This window comes from Macaca fascicularis, chromosome 15, assembly GCF_037993035.2.
Source record: "Macaca fascicularis isolate 582-1 chromosome 15, T2T-MFA8v1.1".
Taxonomy (NCBI): Eukaryota; Metazoa; Chordata; class Mammalia; order Primates; family Cercopithecidae; genus Macaca; species Macaca fascicularis.
The window spans coordinates 3822978-3843056 of record NC_088389.1 but is presented as its reverse complement, the minus strand read 5'-3'; the positions used below and the strand labels follow the sequence as shown (position 1 = coordinate 3843056).

General features: G+C 53.7%; 1 protein-coding gene across 13 annotated transcripts; it reads left to right on the top strand.

Moving 5' to 3' along the window:
* The first annotated feature begins 4026 nt into the window (after positions 1 to 4026).
* LOC102123970 (glycodelin-like) lies at positions 4027 to 19935 on the top strand. 13 transcript variants are annotated; one of them, XM_065529874.2, is made up of 7 exons: positions 4027 to 4220; positions 4367 to 4439; positions 14924 to 14997; positions 17082 to 17192; positions 18253 to 18357; positions 18558 to 18645; positions 19017 to 19935. In XM_065529874.2, exons 1-7 carry the CDS (start codon positions 4133 to 4135, stop codon positions 19636 to 19638), a joined length of 1161 nt encoding a protein of 386 aa, XP_065385946.1. In that variant the 5' UTR covers positions 4027 to 4132; the 3' UTR covers positions 19639 to 19935. The 13 variants fall into 13 exon arrangements, 11 of the variants coding, with proteins under 11 accessions (XP_065385946.1, XP_065385945.1, XP_065385944.1 ...); XM_065529873.2 differs by lacking the exons at positions 4027 to 4220; positions 4367 to 4439 and adding exons at positions 13875 to 14016; positions 14398 to 14537; XM_065529872.2 differs by lacking the exons at positions 4027 to 4220; positions 4367 to 4439 and adding exons at positions 13875 to 14016; positions 14323 to 14537.
* Positions 19936 to 20079: the final 144 nt, after the last annotated feature.

The following is a 20079-nucleotide window of genomic DNA, read 5'->3' as shown; positions in this document are numbered from 1 at the left end:
GACAGACACTGCCTCTCGGGCCCCGCAGGTGTCCCTGAGTGTCCAGGCTCCTGCTGAGAAGGGGCCAGCCATGGAGTCTCATTCAGGGGCCGGATGGTCAAAGGGCCTGGAGGAACACCTTTTCTTCTCTGAGATCTGGTAGTGGGCTGGAATCCTGCCTGTCACTGGGAGAAGGTCAGCATGGTTAGGGAACACTAGAGCCTTTCTCTGTGGCCCCTGGGGGCTGGGACCTGCCCACTTGTCTCTGGCCTGCAAGGGCAGTGGCCCTGCATCTCTCCACCCTGGGGATGGCAGGACACCCCCCAGCAGCCCTCCCTTCAGGGAATGACTGGGTCGGGCTGACACCTATGGTGCCGCCACCCGGGAGAATTGGGAGTGGGCGGGGAAGGCGGTGCCCGGGCCTGGGAAACACAAGGGTGCCATTGTGAGCCTGGCATCACCTGCAGCCCTGGCCTCCTGCTGGGGTCAGCCCTGGGTCATAGGACAGATGCTTCAAGCTCAGGAGTTCCCCCAGTCCCAGGAAAGAACCCAAGAACCCCTGGCTCAGAGAACAGTCGGGGCTCAGGTCAACAGGGCTCCCTTTTGAGCCAACCGCTAAGTCCAGCCTCTGGCGTCTGTGCCTCTCACTGTGCCTGCACGTGACAGGGTGACCGCGGGAAGACACTGGAAGGCCTGAGGTCAGGCAGAGAGAGAGGCCGGAGTCACCAGAGCAATGACCAAGCCTCTCTTAGAGGTCAGCTCCTCCCGCCTCCGCCCTGCCTGCATCTCAGCTTGGTGTGTCCTCCCGCCTTCTCTGCCCCCAGATGCCTCTGATTGTCCTCAGGGAGCTGGTCCAGCAACCTGACCTGCCCTCAGCAGCAGTGGCAGCGTTCCTTAGGCTTCCCCTGAAGGCTGATGTCTTTGTTCCCTGCTGGAAAATTCTCCATCAGTTCATCAGCAAATAGTTCTTTCACCTCTCAAATCTTACCAGATGAATTTCTTTCTTAATAATTTATTGAATGTAAATTCATATAAGATCAATGTTTTAAAGTGAGCAGTTCAGGGGCAGTTGGTGCAGCTGCCTCCTCCATCTCGTCCAGGACACTCAGCACTCCAGAGCAAATCCCTGAACCTAGTGACCACGAATCCCTCCCAGCATCCCCTAATCCCTGACTCATGGTGAAACGGTGGGCAAATCGTGCTGCCTTTCTCAAACCTTAGTTCCCTCAGAGGTCAAAGTCATTGTTTGGAAAAAACTTCGCCTATCTTAAGCCCCTCTAAAAACGTGAGGTCAGGTATTGCTATAATATATTTGTATTTTGCAAGATTACCACATTAGAGCCAATATTAAAAATCAAACACATTATTTCTAAACACCTTATAAACTTTGAAAATCCACAGTATTCTTGGAACTATGCTTAACATCTGCAAATGCCTCAATGCCACCCAGTCCCTGGCCGCTAACCTCCCAGGGGCCATCACACCCTCCTGTACCTCCACACCCTTTCCATCTCTGAGTGTTGATCACCTTACAGCCATACCAGCATCCACAAGGCCAGAGGACCTGAGCTCCCTCTCTTTGCCTTTTCCCTGGAAAACATCCCTATCTAGGTTCTCTCTCTTCCCTACCCGTGAAGGGACAAGGCCCATTCAATTCTGAGAGTCATCCTCAGGCTCTGGGCCCAGGGGTTCTTCATCTTTGGCATGGGAGAACCCTGAGGTCAGAGAGAGTGAATCCCAGGGGGCCAAGAGATGAGGCAGAAGTTGTTGCTGGAAAGCCAGATCCTGGTGTTTGTACTGTCATGTATACATGTCCTTAGGATGAAGCTTCACTTGTTATCAGGGAAAGCATTTGGTAATAGCAGTGGTTACGGGACCTGGTGCTGTCAATGGTGTCAGGGAAAACACAAGTTCAGCCACACAATCATAATAGTTTCTATCTCATGTTACTCAATCTAATAAATGGATGAATAAATGAGTGGAGGATAGACGGGTTAATGAATGGATGGTGGATGGCGGATGGGCAGATGAATAGATGGATGGATGGATGGATAGATAGATTAATGGTAGATGGTAGATTGATGATGATGGATGGTTGATAGATGGGTAGATGAATGGATGGCGGATGGGTGGATGGGTGGATGCATGAATGGATGGATGAATGGATAGATGAATATTGGATGGTGGATGGATAATGGGTGATAGATGGTGGATGGATGGTTATATGGATGGATGACGGATGGGGGGACAGTTGGATGGATGAATGGATAGATGAATGTTGGATGGTGGATGGCGAGGAGAACGCCCCCAACATGGGGGACGCGCAACGTCTTTTTACTTAATTGTTACTTTTACTTGAGACAGGGTCACTGGGACACCCAGGAGGCTGGAATGCAGCGGTGGATCTCGGGTCACTACAGCCTCGACCTCCTGGGCTCAAGCAATCCTCCTGCCTCAGCCTCCTGAGAGTTCTGGAGGGACGCACATTTCCCAGGTTGGGCACCTGGACGGGCTTAGAGTCTCAGTGCTGTTGGGAGCCCCAGAGGGACCTCGGCCACAGCCCACCTCTCATGTCTTTGGTGACTTCCGTCCAGCAGAGGAGGGGGTGCCACTCCTCACGGGGGGTGCCTGGGCAGCTCAGGGAGGTGGGTGGAGTGTCTCTGGAATGAGGTCTTGCCCAACCCACCCTGCCCGGGACACCTTCCCTCACCTGCCAGCCTGTGGGTTTCAAGAGGCTGATCTCCTTCAAGCTTCTCCCGTGTGTCAGATAGAATTCCACTCGGAATTTTTCACTTTGCAATGAAAGGCCACATTAAAATCACGTGTTTGCCAGTAACGTCAGACTTTCAAAAGCTCATGGTTTGCTTTTTGACGAAATGTAAAGCCCTGGGAAGGGTCAGGTCCGGGCCCGGAACCAACAATTAAAGGGGCCCGGCTGAGGCTTCCCTTAGCTTTGCGTCCTCATCCCAGAAGCGAAAATGACCTGGCCCCAAATATGTGCCCAAGGTCGAGGCTGGTGGTCCAGGCACTCCTGGCTCCCTGTAGTGACGTATCCAGCTCCCAAGCCGTTCCATCCTGCCCCAGGGCACCTGCCCCCTCCCCACCCACTGTGACCCCATGTCCGCCTTTCCCCCGTCAGGGCTGGTCATGCTCCGGTCCACCTAGGCCTGAAGACAGAGCTCCCCTCTGCCCTTTCCTCACCAACCCCTGGTCGGCATCCTCCCCCTTCCCCCCACACAAAGGCTCTGGGGCCCGCCAGTCCCAGGTGGCACTCACAGCCCTGAGGCCCTGGGCCCCCCAATCCTGGACACAGGAGATGAATGAGGTCAAGTGGTGTGGATCCTCGGGGGGCCAGGAACAAGGTGGGAGCTGGCCCAGAGGCTGGGGCTGGCCTGTTTGTGTTCAGGACCTCTTGAATGTCTTGGGCAGGGGCAGTGCTGGTCACCTGCGGGCTGGTCACCCCCCCAGTATCCGGGACTGTGGTCATCAGAAGCAGCACTCCGTGCAAGGGCATGTCCCCGACCTTGACGGGTCAGCGCCTGAGCTCTGTCCACTCCGGCCCGGCCATCCTCCTATCTCAACCCCCCAACATAAAGGCTTGACCTGGTCCTTTGGGCCTCACCAAACCAGACACTGTCACCACGCCCACGCCACTCCTCTACCTCCCACTCCGCCTCCCGGCCCCGCCCCCACGCCTCTGCCTCCCACTCCGCCTCCCGGCCCCGCCCCCACGCCGCTGCCTCCCACTCCGCCTCCCGGCCCCGCCCCCACGCCTCCGCCTGCCACTCCGCCTCCCGGCCCCGCCCCCACGCCTCCGCCTGCCACTCCGCCTCCCGGCCCCGCCCCCACGCCTCCGCCTGCCACTCCGCCTCCCGGCCCCGCCCCCACGCCTCCGCCTGCCACTCCGCCTCCCGGCCCCGCCCCCACGCCTCCGCCTGCCACTCCGCTTCCCGGCCCCGCCCCCACGCCGCTGCCTCCCGCTCCGCCTCCCGGCCCCGCCCCCACGCCGCTGCCTCCCGCTCCGCCTCCCGGCCCCGCCCCCACGCCGCTGCCTCCCTTGCTGCTTCCTGGCTCAGTCCTCCTTTTCCTGGCCCACCCCCGAGCCCCTCAGCCCTGCTCATAGATCCACCAGCTTTTAGGAAACTCGCACAGAATGCATTGGGCAGGAAAAGCCCATCCCTGCAGAGACGTGGACCCGCCCGCTGCCTCCGTTCACGTTTGTCACAAACCATCTCAGCAAGGTAGCATTCCGGATGCTCCTCAGCTTGTGCCCCCAGCCCAGCTCCCTTCCCAGCTCTTTTCCACCCCAACTCTCTCTCCCATCTGGTCCCTGAGCTCAGCCTCAGTCACTCGGTGCTAAAAATGACCTCTTCTAGTGTTATTTCAGCAATATGGCAGCTTCCGGGCCTCTCCCAGGCAACCCCACTCCTGAGGGTCCTGGTCCCAACAGGGAGATCAAGGTGAGTCCAAGCGTGCAAGCTGCTGCCATCGACTGAGCTCTGCTCCGGGCACTGTGACACCAGCTTTTCATGCCTATGTCGCTTACTGCTGGAAGAACCCAGTGGCGTGGGTACTGTTCTCATTTCTATGCAGAAACAGAGCCTTGGGATTAAGGATTTTGCTCGCCGTTGCACAGTCAGGAAGTGGACCAGGCTGGGGCAAGGGCAGATCCAGGCAGGAGGGGCTTCAGCAGTGGAAGAGTTTGGAGACCTGAGACACCACCTTGCCAGGGCTCTCCAGGGGAACAGAGGGTCTCAAGCTTAAGCTCACAGCTGGGTGGGAAATCTGGCAAAGGAAGGGCACCAGGCCAGCCTGAGAGTGGAGAGAGGGGCCATCGGAGAAAAAGAGAGCCCATTCTCTCTTCCCCGCTGGGGCCCTGTGTAGGTCAGACCCCTTGAGGTTGTCCGGTGGTCCCTGACCCCCATCCCTTTCGTCCCCTTCGGACTTTTTCTTGCGGCTTCATTGTGGGTTGCTCTGCTGCTGGGCCCCAGGCCCGCCCTGCTTTCCTCGGTCCATCTGCTGTGAACCCACCAGTGTACTCATCACGTCAAATTCCTTGCTTTCCATGTCTAGGATTTCCATCTGGTTCTTTATTCCCTTTTAATTTCTTAAAACTTCACCGAGGTGAAATTCACAGAGTGTAAAATAACCGTTTTGAAGTGTACAATTGTGTAGCAATGAGTCCACACACCCTGGTGCATATCCATGACCTCTTTGCAGCTCCAAAACATTCCCGTCGCCCCCAAAGGAAGCCTCATCTCCAGCAGCATTGGCCCCCCACTGTCTGTCCCTAAGGATTTACCTGTTCTGGACATTTCCTATCAACGGAATCATACAACATGTGACTTTTTGTGACTGGCTCCTTTCACTTAGCACGTTTTCAAGGTTCTTCCATGTTGTAACATGGACCAGTGCCCTGTTCCTTTTCTTTTTTTTTTTTTTTTTTTTTTTTGAGACGGAGTCTCGCTCTGTCACCCAGGCTGGAGTGCAGTGGCCGGATCTCAGCTCACTGCAAGCTCCGCCTCCCGGGTTCACGCCATTCTCCTGCCTCAGCCTCCCGAGTAGCTGGGACTACAGGCGCCTGCCACCTCGCCCGGCTGTTTTTGTATTTTTAGTAGAGACAGGGTTTCACTGTGTTAGCCAGGATGGTCTCGATCTCCTGACCTCGTGATCCGCCTGTCTCAGCCTCCCAAAGTGCTGGGATTACAGGCTTGAGTCACCGCGCCCAGCCCCTTTTCTTTTTTTTTTTTTTTTTTTTTGAGACGGAGTCTCACTCTGTCGCCCAGGCTGGAGTTCAGTGGCCGGATCTCAGCTCACTGCAAGTTCCGCCTCCTGGGTTTATGCCATTCTCCTGCCTCAGCCTCCGGAGTAGCTGCACTACAGGTGCCCGCCACCACACCCAGCTAGTTTTTTGTATTTTTTAGTAGAGACGGGGTTTCACCGTGTTAGCCAGGATGGTCTCGATCTCCTAACCTCGTGATCCGCCCATCTCGGCCTCCCAAAGTGCTGGGATTACAGGCTTGAGCCACCACGCCCGGCCTAGCCCTGTTCCTTTTCATAGCTGAATAATATTCTACTATTTGAATAGACCCCATGCTTTTCTGCTTTTTTTTTTTTTTTTTTTTTTTTTTTTAGATGGATTCTTGCTCTGCCACCCATGCTGGAGTGCAGTGGCACAATCTCTGCTCACTGCAAACTCTGCCTCCCAGGCTCAAGCAATTCTCCTGCCTCAGCCTCCCTAGTAGCTGGGATTACAGGTGCACACCAACATGATGCCAGGCTAATTTTTGTATTTTTAGTAGAGATTTTTCACCATGTTGGCCAGGCTGGTCTCAAACTCCTGACCTCAGGTGATCCACCCACCTTGGCCTCCCAAAGTACTGGGATTACAGGCATGAGCCACCTCGCCCCGCCAACCCCATGCTTTTTATCCACTCATTGTTTGATAGACACTTGAGTTGTTTACATCTTTTGGCTATTCTGAACAGTGCAGCCACAAATATGCACACACACAACTATTTGTTTGAATTCCTGTTTTCAATTCAAGCAAAGTTTCTGGGTCATGGGATAATGATGTGTTTAACTTTCTAAGAAGCTGCCCATTGTTTTCCGCCGTGGACGCACTGTTTTCCTTCCTGGGTCTTTTCCATGCCTCCCATTTTGCTTCTCATCAGGTTCTTGCCTTTCAGTACCCTCTTGAGCACGTAGAGATATGTAGAATGGGTCTTTAACATCCTGATGTGCTGAGTCCACCGTCACTGTCATTTCTGGATCTGTTTCTATCGATTTTTCTCCTGCTTATGTCTCGTATGTTCTTGCTTCATTGCCTGCCTGATAATTGTTAACTGGATGTCATATTTACTTTGTGGATTTCACGTTGTTGGTTTCTTGACGTGGCAGCTGGCCTCCAGGATGGCTTCCCTTGTGTGATGCCTTCCATTGTGTATGGGCTGGACCTCGTGACCCACTTCTAATAGCTATGGCAAGGAGGAAGGGATGGCGTGTGAATCAGACACAGAGTGTGACATCAGCCCCACTGCTCCTCTTACCGCTTGCGGTGGGGAACCGTGTCACAGGCAGCCCCAGGGAGAGGCTCATGTGGCAGGAGCCTGAAATTCCCACTGGCCATTGTGGCCCACCAGTTCCAAGACATTCTCCAGAGCCCGAAGTCCCGGCCCAGAACAGGACCACAGCCTCATTGCAGACCCTGAGCCCGAACCACCCAGCTGGGCCACTCCCCCACTCCTGACCCTCAGAAGTCGTTGTTTGAAGCTGTTGTGTTTGGAGACAATTTCTTATGCAGCAAGAAATAACACACTCAATTTTGTTTTTCGTTAAATAACGTTAGACTGTGTGGCTGCAGTTAAATTGTTTTAACATGTTGGATCTTCCCCATACTTGCTTTTAATTGTATTCGGATGGGTTCAGAACAGCCCTTGCTAACCCCGCTGCCAGTGCAGTCTCTTTCTGAGAATTCTGCCTGCTGCCCCGTGTATTCTGAAGGCTTTCTCCTTGGCTGTGTGAGTTCTAAGAGTCACTCAGTTGACCAGTTCCAAGGTTTCCTCCCTGCCCCTCTGTGTGTCTCCTGAGCGCTCCGTGCAGCCTCTCCTCTCCGAAGCTTTGCCCAGCAAAGTCGAGTCCCTCCACCTCCCCACACTCTAATACTCTTCTCCTCAGTGTGTGTGGGGTGGGACCCTGGGATCTGTTTGGGTTCGTTTGCCCTGAGCCAGGCCTTGCTGGGGTCATATAGCTCAGTGCTCGTGTCCGTCTCTCAGGGATCACGATCCTTCGCTGCCTGTTGTCAAATATCCAGAAAGCACTGCTTCTGAAAACTCCTGGGCTTCTAGTTGTTCAAGGTGGGTAAATACGACACCTGCTATTGTACATTAGCCAGGAGGGGAAGTTTGCGTTGTGTTGTTATTTTGTAGCTTTTGTTTTGAAATAGCTATAGATTCATGGGAAGCTGCAAAAATAGTACAGAGGGGTACTATGTGCCCATTGCCTGCTGTGCATAGCTACAGTCAGACCTCACATAAGTAATGTGCGAAAATTTACATAGCCATACGTTGTGCAGGACCAGGAAATTGATGTGGATGTGGTCTACAGGTCTTATTCATATTTCACCAGTTTTATATTTGCTTTTGTTTTTTCTGTTTGTTTTGTTTTGTTTTGTTTTTGTGATGGAGTCTCACTCTGCCGCTCAGACTGGAGTGCAGTGGCCGGATCTCAGCTCACTGCAAGCTCCGCCTCCCGGGTTTACGCCATTTTCCTGCCTCAGCCTCCCGAGTAGGTGGGACCACAGGCGCCTGCCACCTCGCTCGGCTAGTTTTTTTTCGTATTTTTTAGTAGGGACGGGGTTTCACCGTGTTAGCCAGGATGGTCTCGATCTCATGACCTCATGATCCGCCCGTCTAGTTTTATATTTGCTTGTGTGTGTGGTTCTATGCAAGTTTTTACCTGTGTAGATGTGTGTAACCACCGCCACAATCAACATATAGAATGGTTCCATCCCCACAGAGGTCTCTTGTGTTACCCCTTTAGAGACACACCCATTCCCCAGGCCCAGCCCTTGGCAGCCACTAATCAGCTTTCAATTCCTATAATGTCATTTCGAGAATATTGTATGAACAGTCATAGAGTATGCGACCTTTTGGGATTGGCCTTTTTCACTCAGTGTAGTTCCCTTGAACGTCCTCCTGCTGCTGTGGGTATCAGCAGTTCACCCCGTTTTATGGCTGAGTCTCCCATAAGGCGGATGTACTCGTCTGTCTAACCGTTCATTCACGGATGGTGGTTTCCAGTTATTAGCTATTACAGGCAAAGCTGCTGTGGACAATTGTACGCAGGGGTTTTTGTGTCCATTTATCCCATTTGTCTGGGATAAATGCCCAGGAGTAAAACTGCCAGGCTGTAGAGTAAGCATATGCTTAGTATTTTGTTGTTGTTGTTGTTGTTTGACACAGAGTCTTACTTTGTCACCCAGGCTAGAGTGCAGTGGCACAATCTCAGTTCACTGCAACCTCCGCCTCCTGGGTTCAAGCGATTCTCCTGCCTCAGCCTCTTGAGTAGCTGGGACTACAGGTGCACACCACCACACCCAGCTAATTTTTTGTATTTTTAGTAGGGACGGGGTTTTGCCATGTTGGCCAAGTTGGTCTCGAACTCCTGACCTCAGGTCATCCACCCACCTTGGCCTCCCAAGGTGTGGGGATTAAAGGCGTGAGCCACCATGCCTGGCCCAGCATAGGCTTAGTTTTAAAAGAAACTTCCAGCTGGGTGTGGTGGCTCACACTTGTAATCTCAGCACTTTGGGAGGCCAAGGTGGGAGGATCTCTTGAGCCCAGGAGTTCAAGACCAATCTGGCCAACATAGTGAGACCCAGTCTCTATTATTGAAACTTAAAATTTTTTCAATAAAAGATAAAAGCAACTTACAATTTCCAGCATGGCTGTACCATTTTAGAGCCACTCAAAGTATGGATTTCTCAACATTATGAGAGATCTAGTTTCTCTGGTACAGTCCCTACTTTTCATTGTCACTATCCTAATAGCTGGGCTGTGATATCTCACTGTGGCTTTAATTGGTGCTCCTTGATAGTCAATGACATTGAGCATCCTTTTAGGTGCTTATTTGCCACCCTAGATCTTCTTTGGGGAGATGTTCCTTCATGGTTTTTGCCCATTTTCTTTCTTTTTTTTTTTTTTTTTTGAGACAGAGTCTCGCTCTGTCACCCAGGCTGGAGTGCAGTGGCTGGATCTCGGCTCACTGCAAGCTCCACCTTCCAGGTTTATGCCATTCTCCTGCCTCAGCCTCCCGAGTAGCTGGGACTACAGGCGCCCGCCACCTTGCCCGGCTAGTTTTTTGTATTTTTTAGTAGAGACGGGGTTTCACTGTGTTAGCCAGGATGGTCTCGATCTCCCGACCTTGTGATCCGCCCTTCTCAGTCTCCCAAAGTGCTGGGATTACAGGCGTGAGCCACTGCGCCCGGCCTGTTTTTGCCTATTTTCCAGGTGAATTTTATTTTTGCTGTTGAGTTTTCAAAGTTCTTTATATCTTCCAGACACCAGTCCTTTGTTGGATGTGGAACTTTGAAATGTTTTCTCCCCATTTGTAGCTTGTCTCTTCATCCTCTTTTTTTTGAGAAGGAGTCTCACTCTGTCACCCAGGCCGGAGTGCAGTGGCGCGATCCCAGCTCACTGCAGCCTCCGCCTCCTGGGTTCAAGTGATTCTCCTGCCTCAGCCTCCTGAGTAGCTGGGATTACAGGCACGTGCCACCAGGCCTGGCTAATTTTGTATTTTTAGTAAAACGGTGTTTCGCCATGTTGGCCATAGGTGGTCTCGAACTCCTGACCTCAGGTGATCCACCCACCTCAGCCTCCCAGAGTGCTGGGATTACAGGTGTGATCCATCACGCCCAGCCGTCTTCATCCTCTTAACAAGGTCTTTCTGGAGCAAGAGCTTCAGATTTTGATGCAGTATGATTTATCAGTTTTTTTTTCTTTTGTGGATCTTGCATGTGGTGTCAAGTCTAAGAATTCTTTTCCTAGCCCTAAGTCCTGAAGATTTTCTCTTACGCTTTCTTCTAAAAGTTGTATAGTTTTTTGTTTTATTTAAACTATGAGTGAATGCATATGTCAGGTGTGAGGTTTTAGATGGAGGTTGTTTGCATGGGATTGATTGCACGTGATGAATTGCTCCAGCACCATTTGTTGCAAAGACTGTCCTTCTCTTAGAGGGACTCCCGCTTGCCAGGCCTCTGGTTTAATAAAACATGACCAGAGTGACTCCATCTTAACATGAATAGCTAGACACTCACAAGGCACCTGTAAGGTTATATAACGAGGCTATGCTGCTCGATACTGACTACAACAATTTCCTGTTTCTCTGCCTAAAGGACACCACCACCCCCATCCAGAGCATGATGTGCCAGGACCTGGGTGGGTCTCACAGCACATGAGCTCAGCGTGGGTAACAGGTAGCAGCTGTGTCCATGGTTGGGAACCCTGGGGAGCTGACAACTGGCTTCCTGTGGGCTGATTTTTAATTTCTTGGTTTTTTTTTTTTTTTTTTTTTTTGAGAAGGAGTCTCACTCTATCGCCCAGGCTGGAGTGCAGTGGCGCGATCTTGGCTCACTGCAAGCTCCGCCTCCCGGGGTCACGCCATTCTCCTGCCTCAGCCTCCCGAGTAGCTGGGACTACAGGCACCCGCCACCTCGCCCGGCTAATTTTTTTTGTATTTTTAGTAGAGACGGGGTTTCACCATGTTAGCCAGGATGGTCTCGATCTCCTGACCTCATGATCCGCCCGCCTCAGCCTCCCAAAGTGCTGGGATTACAGACCTGAGCCACCGCGCCCAGCCTTCTTGTTTTTTTTTTATTTGTTTGTTTGTTTGCTTTGTGTTTTTGAGACAGGGTCTCGTTCTGTCACTCAGGCTGGAATGCAGTGGCGGGATCTCAGCTCACCGCAACTTCCGCCTCCCAGATTCAAGCAGTTTTCATGCCTCAGCCTCCCGAGTAGCTGGGATTACAGGCACGTGCTTAAATGGTCTGAAAATAGCCACATTCTAAGCTGACCACCAATTATAACTGCAAAACATTTATGCCCAAACGGGGCATCTCCCACCAAGCCTGCAGAGCGTCCTGATGACCTGGGAGTGCAGCAGGCTGTCTTTGCTCACAGATAACGTCCACGAGCAGGCTGAGGCTGAAGGGCGAATGGTCATCCATCACACTAGGAGCCCCTATCTTTAGCAAGTGCATCTGCACGATCCAGGTTTCACTGTAGCCCCTTATAGCTTCTTACGAGCAGACACACTCACAGAGGACGGGCGTCCCTCCTCCTGCTCGCTGAGGTTGCCCGGCTCTGGTACCGAGTTCATTTCCTATAAACTTGTTTTCACTGTGCTTTGTGAGTCACCTTGAATTCTCTCCTGTGTGAGAGCCAAGAACCCATTCTTGGGGTCTGCACCAGGACCCTCTTTTCCGACAGCACTTCCCCCACGCACTGTTCTTGCAGCTTTGTTAAAGGTCTGTTGTTGTAGGTGTGTGAGTCCGTGTTTGGGTTTTCTATTTCTCATTGATCTATGTGCCCATTTCTCTACCAATACCACACTCTTGGTTACTACTGATAATAGTGCTTGTCAACTTGGGTAGACTAACTCTTTACACTTTATTCTTCTTCAAAATGGCTTTAGCTATTGTAGCTCCTTTGCCTTGACATACAGATTTTGGAAAAAAATTGTCTGTATATCTATATACGGTGGGGTGCGGTGGCTCATGCCTGTAATGCCAGCACTTTGGGAGGCCGAGGTGGGCAGATCACTTGAGGTCAGCAGTTTGAGACCACCCTGGCCAACATAGTGAAACTCCCTCTCTACTAAAAATACAAAAATTAGCCAGGTGTGGTGGTGGGAGCCTATAATCCCAGCTAATTGGGGGGCTGAGGCAGCAGAATCACTTGAACCTGGGAGGCAGAGGTTGCAGTGAGTCAAGATTGTGCCACTGCACTCCAGGCTGGGCAACAGAGCAAGACTGTGCCTCAAAATAAATAAATAAATAACTATATACACAAAATATATATATAAATATATATAATATATAAATATATATAATATATATAAAATATAAATATATATATTATATATATAAAATATATATATTATATATGTGTGTGTGTGTGAGAGACACACATATATCTATATCTATCTACAAAATAGCTATCTGTCTACAAAATATCTTCCTGATAATTTCATAGGAATTGCATTAAATCTCTAGGTTGAGTTGGGGAGAGCTAACATCTTTGCTGTGTTGAACCTTCCAGCCCATGAGCACATCGTGCCTGTCCATTTCCTTAGGTCTTTGATTTCCTTCATTGGGTTCAGAGTTTAAGTCCTGTCCATCTTTGCTGAGATTCGTGCCTCCATGCTATATGTGTGATTACAAATCCTGAATTTCCAGTTTTGTACTCCTTGACACTGTGGGAACACGATGGATTTTTGTGCGATTGACCTTGCTGACCTCGCTCGGTTCTAGGAGGGGTTTTGTAGAGTTCTTGCAATTTTGTATCCGGGCAACGATGTCATATACGAATAGGGACAGGTATACCTCCCCCTTCCCAATCTGCGTGCCTTTAGTTACCATTTCTTGCCTAGCTGCCCTGGCTGGAATGACCTACTCTGACGGATGGGAGAGAGGGAGTGGACACCCGTGTCTTGCCTCAGGACTCAGGTGCTCTCCAGGAGTGAGATACAGGCTCAATTGTAAGTTATAAAGTGATGCTTCCCTGTGGGAAAAAGTGCTTCCAATATAGATTGTGGGACAAAGTCTGAAAGTCCACTGCCTCCCGTTTCCACCCCGTCTTGCCTGTGAGTCAGAGAGAAACAGTGCTAGCACGCACTGTGCACCTGTCCAGAGGCTGGCTGTTTGAGGGGCACAGGTGTGCACGCCTGGGGATGGCTAAGTGGAAGGTACAGGTCAGGATTATGATCGTGCAGACAGCCACCCACTGGCATGACGTCTGTGGCATCCTGGGGCGGCCATGGGGCTCTCAGGCCCTCTGCCTGCCCCACAGGCCATACTCCTGCCCTGGGCACAGCTGTCCTCAGTGCTGGCCTCTGACCCGACATAGCCCCGTCCCAGAAGGTGCTCCCATCACTGGCTGCCAGCCTGGACCCGACCCAGGCTCCTCCCACCTGAGGCCCTGCCAGGAACTGCCCAGCCGGGACACAGAGGAGGTTCCCGGGTGGACGTAGGGAAGAGCCTCCCATTGTCCCAGTGGAGGAAGCTGCCCCACGGGCCGAGGATGAGTCACGGGTTCGAGGAACCGCATGGCAAGGCTGTGGGCAGGGCTTTTGTCTGCCCTCCTCCTACATAAGGCCCTCCGAGCCCACACTGCCTCAGCATCCCTCTCGCTCAAGAGCTCAGAGCCACCCAGAGCTGCAGCCATGCCATGCCTCCTGCTCACCCTGGGCGTGGCCCTGGTCTGTAGTGTCCAGGCCACGGACATGCCCCAGACCAAGCAGAACCTGGAGCTCCCAAAGGTTTGAGGCTGGGGGAGCGGGCGCTTTACCGTGGGAAGCCTGGGGTGGGTGGGAGCTGCGGGCAGGCGGGAAGCCCAGAATCTCAGAAACCTACAGGAGGCTCAGAATGGATGCCATGACATCAAGAACCCCTCAGCCCTGCTCTCCATCTTTAGGGTGGCCTCTCTGGTTTCCCAGCATCCTAGGTGACTCATTATTTGGGCTTTGGAACACTCCTGAGTTAGCACACACTGGTGAATTTCCATAGCCCAGCGTCTGGTAGACAACAGACCACCATCCAGTGCTCACTGTACCCATCCCAGTTAGACTCCACCCCGCCTGCACCGGTTGCCACGAGAGCCATGGTTGGGGGGAACCCCGTGCAGCCCAAGGCCCCCTCAGTTGGCAGGGACCTGGCACTCCATGGCCATGGCCACCAACAACGTCTCCCTCATGGTGACGGTGAAGTCTGCTCTGAGGGTCCACGTCACCTTGCTGTGGCCCACCCCCGAGGACCACCTGGAGATCGTTCTGCACAGATGGTGGGTTCCTAGTCATTGGGACTGGGGCTTGGCGGGGGCTCAGTCTCCCCCCGCAGGGGTCCAGGACTGGGTGGGGTGAGCGGAGCTGGACTCAGCCCCAGGCATTTTCTGACGCCAGGGGCTTCACTGTGGCCCCTGCATGAGGGTGGGGTGGAAAACCCGGGCTCCAGATGTTCCCTGTCCCCTTGGAGCCCCTGCCCCAGGCTCTGGGCCAACAGCCGACCACACAGTGCAGCCCCAGGTCAGACTGAGGAGAAGGTCGGGCGACTGTGGGCTGCGGTGCTCCTGGGACCCAGGGAAGTTCCTGTGGTGACCTGATTTTAGGGGTGACAGTGAGGGCAACTCCAATTCAAGTGGCCACTCATTCTATTGTCACCACCTTCCAGGGAGAACAACAGCTGTGTTGAGAAGAAGGTCCTTGGAGAGAAGACTGAGAATCCGAAGAAGTTCAAGATCAACTGTGAGCATCCCCAGGCCCCAAGCGCTGGCTCAGTGCTGGCAGGCTGGCCACGCTCTCCCACAGGCGGCTCTGCTGGGGAGGAGGGAGTGGGGCCTGGCCTGTGCCAACTCTCTCTGCTTCAGGGAGTCAGAGTGTTTGCTCCAGTCAACCCGATACTGACCCCAAAGGCATATTTTACCTGGAGGGCGGGGGATGCACTAATTCTTGGCATGACAGTGGCTGGACGTGGGTCTGCACTGTGCCCAGGCACGGGCGACAGCCGCTTTGTGTGCACTGTTCACTCCGGCCTCACAACAGGCCAGGGAGGCTGCAGGCAAGCAGATGGGCAGGTGAGAAGGTGGGCAGGTGGGCAGGTAGGTAGGTGGGCAGGTGGGCAGGTGGGTAGGCGGGCAGGTGAGAAGGTGGGCAGGTGGGCAGGTGAGAAGGTGGGCAGGTGAGAAGGTGGGCAGGTGGGCAGGTGGGCAGGTAGGCAGCTGGGCAGGTGAGAAGGTGGGCAGGTAGGCAAGTGGGCAGGTGGGCAGGTGAGAAGGTGGGCAGGTAGGCAGGTGGGTAGGCGGGCAGGTGAGAAGGTGGGCAGGTAAGCAGGTGGGCAGATGGGCAGGTAGGCAGGTGGGCAGGTGGGTAGGCAGGCAGGTGGGCAGGTGGGTAGGCGGGCAGGTGTGCAGGTGGACAGGTGGGTAGGTGAACAGGTGGGTAGGTGGGCAGGTGGGTAGGTGTGCAGGTGGGCAGGTGGGTAGGTGAACAGGTGGGTAGTGGGCAGGTGGGTAGGTGGGTAGGTGGGCAGGCGGGTAGGTGGGTAAGCATACAGGTGGGCAGGTGTGTAGGTGAGCAGGTGTGTAGGTGAGCAGATGGTTAGGTGAACAGGTGGGTAGGTAAACAGGTGGCCAGATGAACAGGTGGGTAGGTGGCTAGGTGAACAGGTGAGTAGGTGAACAGGTGGGTAGGTGGGTAGGTATACAGGTAGGCAGGTGGCTAGGTGAACAGGTGGGCAGGTGGGAAGGTGGGTAGGTGGGTAGGTGTACAGGTGGGCAGGTGGGTAGGTGAGCAGGTGGTTAGGTGAACAGGTGGGCAGGCGGGTAGGTGAACAGGTGGGTAGGTGAACAGGTGGGTAGGTGGGTAGGTATACAGGTAGGCAGGTGGCTAGGTGAACAGGTGGGCAGGTGGGTAGGTGGGTAGTTGTACAGGTGGGCAGGTGGGTAGGTGAGCAGGTGGTTAGGTGAACAGGTGGGCAGGTGGGTAGGTGAACAGGTGGCCAGGTGAACAGGTGGGCAGGTGGGCAGGTGAACAGGTGGGCAGGTGGCCAGGTGGGCAGGTGGCCAGGTGAACAGGTGAACAAGTGAACAGGTAGGCAGGTGGGCAGGTGAACACGTGGGCAGGTGGCCAGGTGGGCAGGTGGCCAGGTGGGCTGCTGTTCCCATGGGCCTGGCTGCCTTCTGCTGATGGTGGGGCTGCAGAGCTGGCCTGGGCCGTGCTCCCAGCCTCGTTGCGGGAAGAGGGGCTACAGCACGTCCTGGCTCCACTGAATTCTCCCTAACAATTTGCGACATTTTGTTCTATTTTGTTAATTATTATTTTTTTAAAAATACAGAAGTGGTCAGGGTCTGGGCTCTCTTATCCCCTCGTGGGCACATTTTCCCAGCAAATACAGTTTGCTTCTTATGCTTGGGACTTGCCTCAGGCCCTTCTGACCCTGCTTGCCCTCCCCAGAATCGAGCCACTCTCCAAGGTCCGTTTCTTCTCCCTCTTCCCACCCCTCTGCCCTGTTCCCGTGCCGTCTCCTGCTGTCCTCACCCGTGACTTCTCAGCTGGAATCTCTCCAGGTCAGAGCCTGCCTGCCTCCGGTGTCTGCCTCTCCACTGCACACCTGGCCTCTCCCCTTCAGCCAGGGCTCCATGGTCCTCCATGTTGCCTCTTCTCTCCTTTTCTCCCTGGATTCCCTAGCCATGGCCCACCCCAGGAGCCACATCCCACGGTGTCAGTGGACGAGGAAGCCACTTAGTGTGGTGGGACGTCCACACATCTGCCCAAGACTCTGCTGAGATGGAGGCTTCATCTTCCTTTTGGTTCTTCTCTTCTTTCCCCAGATATGGGGGCGAACGAGGCTATGCTGCTTGATACTGACTACGACAATTTCCTGTTTCTCTGCCTAACGGATACCACCACCCGCATCCAGTGCTTGATGTGCCAGTACCTGGGTGGGTCTCACAGCATGGGAGCTCAGTGTGGGTGAGAGGTAGCAGCTACGTCCATGTCTGGGAACCCTGGGGAGCTGACAACTGGCTTCCTGTCCACCTCGGTGCCTGTGGGCTGATTTTTTCTTCATTTTTTTATTTGTTTGTTCACTTTGTTTTTTTGAGACAGGGTTGCATTCTGTCACTCAGGCTAGAGCGCAGTGGTGCGATCTCGGCTCACTGCGACGTTTGCTTCCTAGATTCAAGCGATTCTCCTGCCTCAGCCTCCCGAGTAGCTGGGACCACAGGCGCCCGCCACCATACCTGGCTAATTTTTGTATTTTTAGTAGAGACGGGGTTTCACCATGTTGGCCAGGCTGGTCTCCAACTCCTGACCTCAAGTGATCCACCCGCCTCAGCCTCCGAAAGTGCTGGGATTGGATTACAGGCATGAGCCACCAGGCCCGGCCAGGCTGTTTTTCTCCAGTGCTTCATCGAGTCCTCTGACAAAGCAAGGAGCTGATATGGGGCCAGTGGGACAGTCGCCAGTCAAGAGGCTGGGCTTGGTGGAAAGATTAATGCTCACTGGACATCCAGTCAAAACACCCTGAAACCTATGATGCTCTTGACCAAACGAAGGCCAGGAATACCAAAATAGCCACATAGGCACAGCCCTCCCCTGTGTTTCCCAGCGCACCGTTTCCTCTGAGATCACACAGGTGTCTTGATCGGCCTCAGCTGTGCTTGGTGAGAGCCGGGCACTGGGGGAAGCAGGCACTGTGCTCTCCTCCCGTGACGCTGTAGACACCGTCCTGAGCTGTGTGGGCCCCAGCGATGCCCAGAGCTGCCCAGAGCGGAGCAGAGGGGGCTGGGCCGAGGAGTGGGAGCTGGGGACAGGGAACCTGGAGGCCAGGTGGACAGAGCCCCAGAGACCGCCCTAGGAACCTACTCCAGACCAAACTCTGCCTGACCTGGGAGCACTGGGGCCTCCTTCTCTGCCCTCCCTCCTCAGGCAGGGCCCCTGGAGCTCCCCAGCTCTCATGGAAGCCCCAGGGACCCAGGACTGACCCAGCCTCCTCCACAGCCAGAGTCCTGGTGGAGGACGACGAGATCATGAAGGGATTCATCAGGGCTTTCAGGCCCCTGCACAAGCGTCTATGGTACTTGCTGGACTTGAGAAAGACGGAAGGTGAGCTCCGCCCAGAACACGCCCAGCCTCGGCTGGAGGAGAAGCTGCTTCTTTCTCAGCCCGAGCCCCCTGCTGGCTCTGTAGTACTCAGGTCACTCCTTGTTGGCCCTTCCCTAGTTCTCCCCCAGCCTCCTGGGGTGCAGAGCCACCCTGAGGTGGGGTCCCACCCCCTCCCACCATCTTTTCACTCCCCTCTCTAGCCCTGGGACTGCTGTGTCCCCAGCTGTCTCTTCTCTCACTGACGCCTCCACTCTCCGCTCTCCTCCCACAGAGCCGTGCCATTTCTAGGTGAGCTCCTGCCTGGTCCTGCCTCCTGGGTAATGTATCAACCTCGCCCACTATCTGCGGCTGCCTCTCTGGGCTGCTGGGACAGACCCCACTGTGTCCAGTTCAGGGCTGACCTTGAAGGAATGAGCTTTGGTCTGGTCTTACGATTCCGGAAAGCCAGGCTGCTGACTTCCCCGTCCACCAGCCCAGCGTGTGTGTTGCAGCCATTGTATAAGTCACGGGCTCGTGCCCTACAGTTGGACCTCATGCTTTCTTTTGGGGTTGGTTGGAAATGATGGGGGCTGAAGGAGGAGGAGGGAGGATGGTTACATGGAAGGGCATGAGAAGCTGGGGACCTGTAGATCTCAGTAGCACATTCTTTCTTTTTTTAGATGGAGTCTCGCTCTGTCACCAGGCTGGAGGGCAGTGGCACAATCTCAGCTCACTGCAACCTCCACCTCCCGGGTTCAAGCGATTCTCCTGCCTCAACCCCCGGGTTGCTGGGACCACAGGCGTGTACCACCACGCCCAGCTAATTTTTGTATTGTTAATAGAGATGGGGTTTCACCATGTTGGCCAGGATGGTCTCAATCTCTTGACCTCGTGATCCGCCCCCCTCAGTCTCCCAAAGTGCTGGGATTTCAGTGCAGCATTCTTAAGGGGGTGTCCTCAAGCCCACCCACGTCCTTCCAGGGCTCCCCCACAACACCCTGCTCTTCCTCCCTCTACTTAAGTAACCCAACAGCTCGCCTCCGCCTCCAGGAAGACCAGACCCCCACCCTTCCACACCTCCAGAGCAGTGGGAATTCCTCCTGCCCTTTCAAAGAATGTCCACACCTCAGAAGACAATGGCGTGGTCATCCGTGTCCCCATCTCCTTCCTGCCGCACACCTGCACCGCGGGCGTGGGGGAGCTGCTCCCTGGGGGCAGTCTCTGGCAGAGATTATTAATAAATCCATGCAGCATGTTCTGTCTGGATGCACAGTCACCGCTGGGTGTGGGATTCAGGGATGAGGGTCCGGGGTGGGGGACGGGCCCAGGCCACCGCCTGGCAGAGCCAGAGCTACTACAAACCCAGGGGCAGCTTCTGATGGAGAAAAGGCCTCAACTTTCTTATCTACAAAATAAAAGGGTCCACTTCCACAAAATTTATGAAATGTCTAGAAAAATACAACTTCCATCAGAATCGATGAGCCCAGAGGAAAACTCATAGTCTTTAATAGTGAAATGGGTTAGCAAGACAAAATTAAAATCAATGAATCTGTAATGAGCTCTTGTTAGAAAAAAAAAAAAAAAAAAGCGTTAGAATCAGGAAAGTAAGAAAATAGAATTAAGGAAGATACAAGCAAAAATGACAAAATCAGAGAAACTTGTCAAATTCATGCACCTGTGCCCCAAAGTAGGGAAGGGGTGGGCTTGGTGGGATTTAGCTCACCTGTCACAAACACCTGGGAA

Excerpts from the sequence above, each read along its gene's own strand:
- LOC102123970 (XM_065529872.2), top strand. The coding sequence starts at position 13,921 with ATGCCATGCCTCCTGCTCACCCTGGGCGTGGCCCTGGTCTGTAGTGTC. Across the intron at positions 14,017-14,322 it reads AGAACCTGGAGCTCCCAAAG|ACTCCACCCCGCCTGCACCG; the intron begins GTTTGAGGCTGG and ends CATCCCAGTTAG. Across the intron at positions 14,998-17,081 it reads GAAGAAGTTCAAGATCAACT|ATATGGGGGCGAACGAGGCT; the intron begins GTGAGCATCCCC and ends TTCTTTCCCCAG.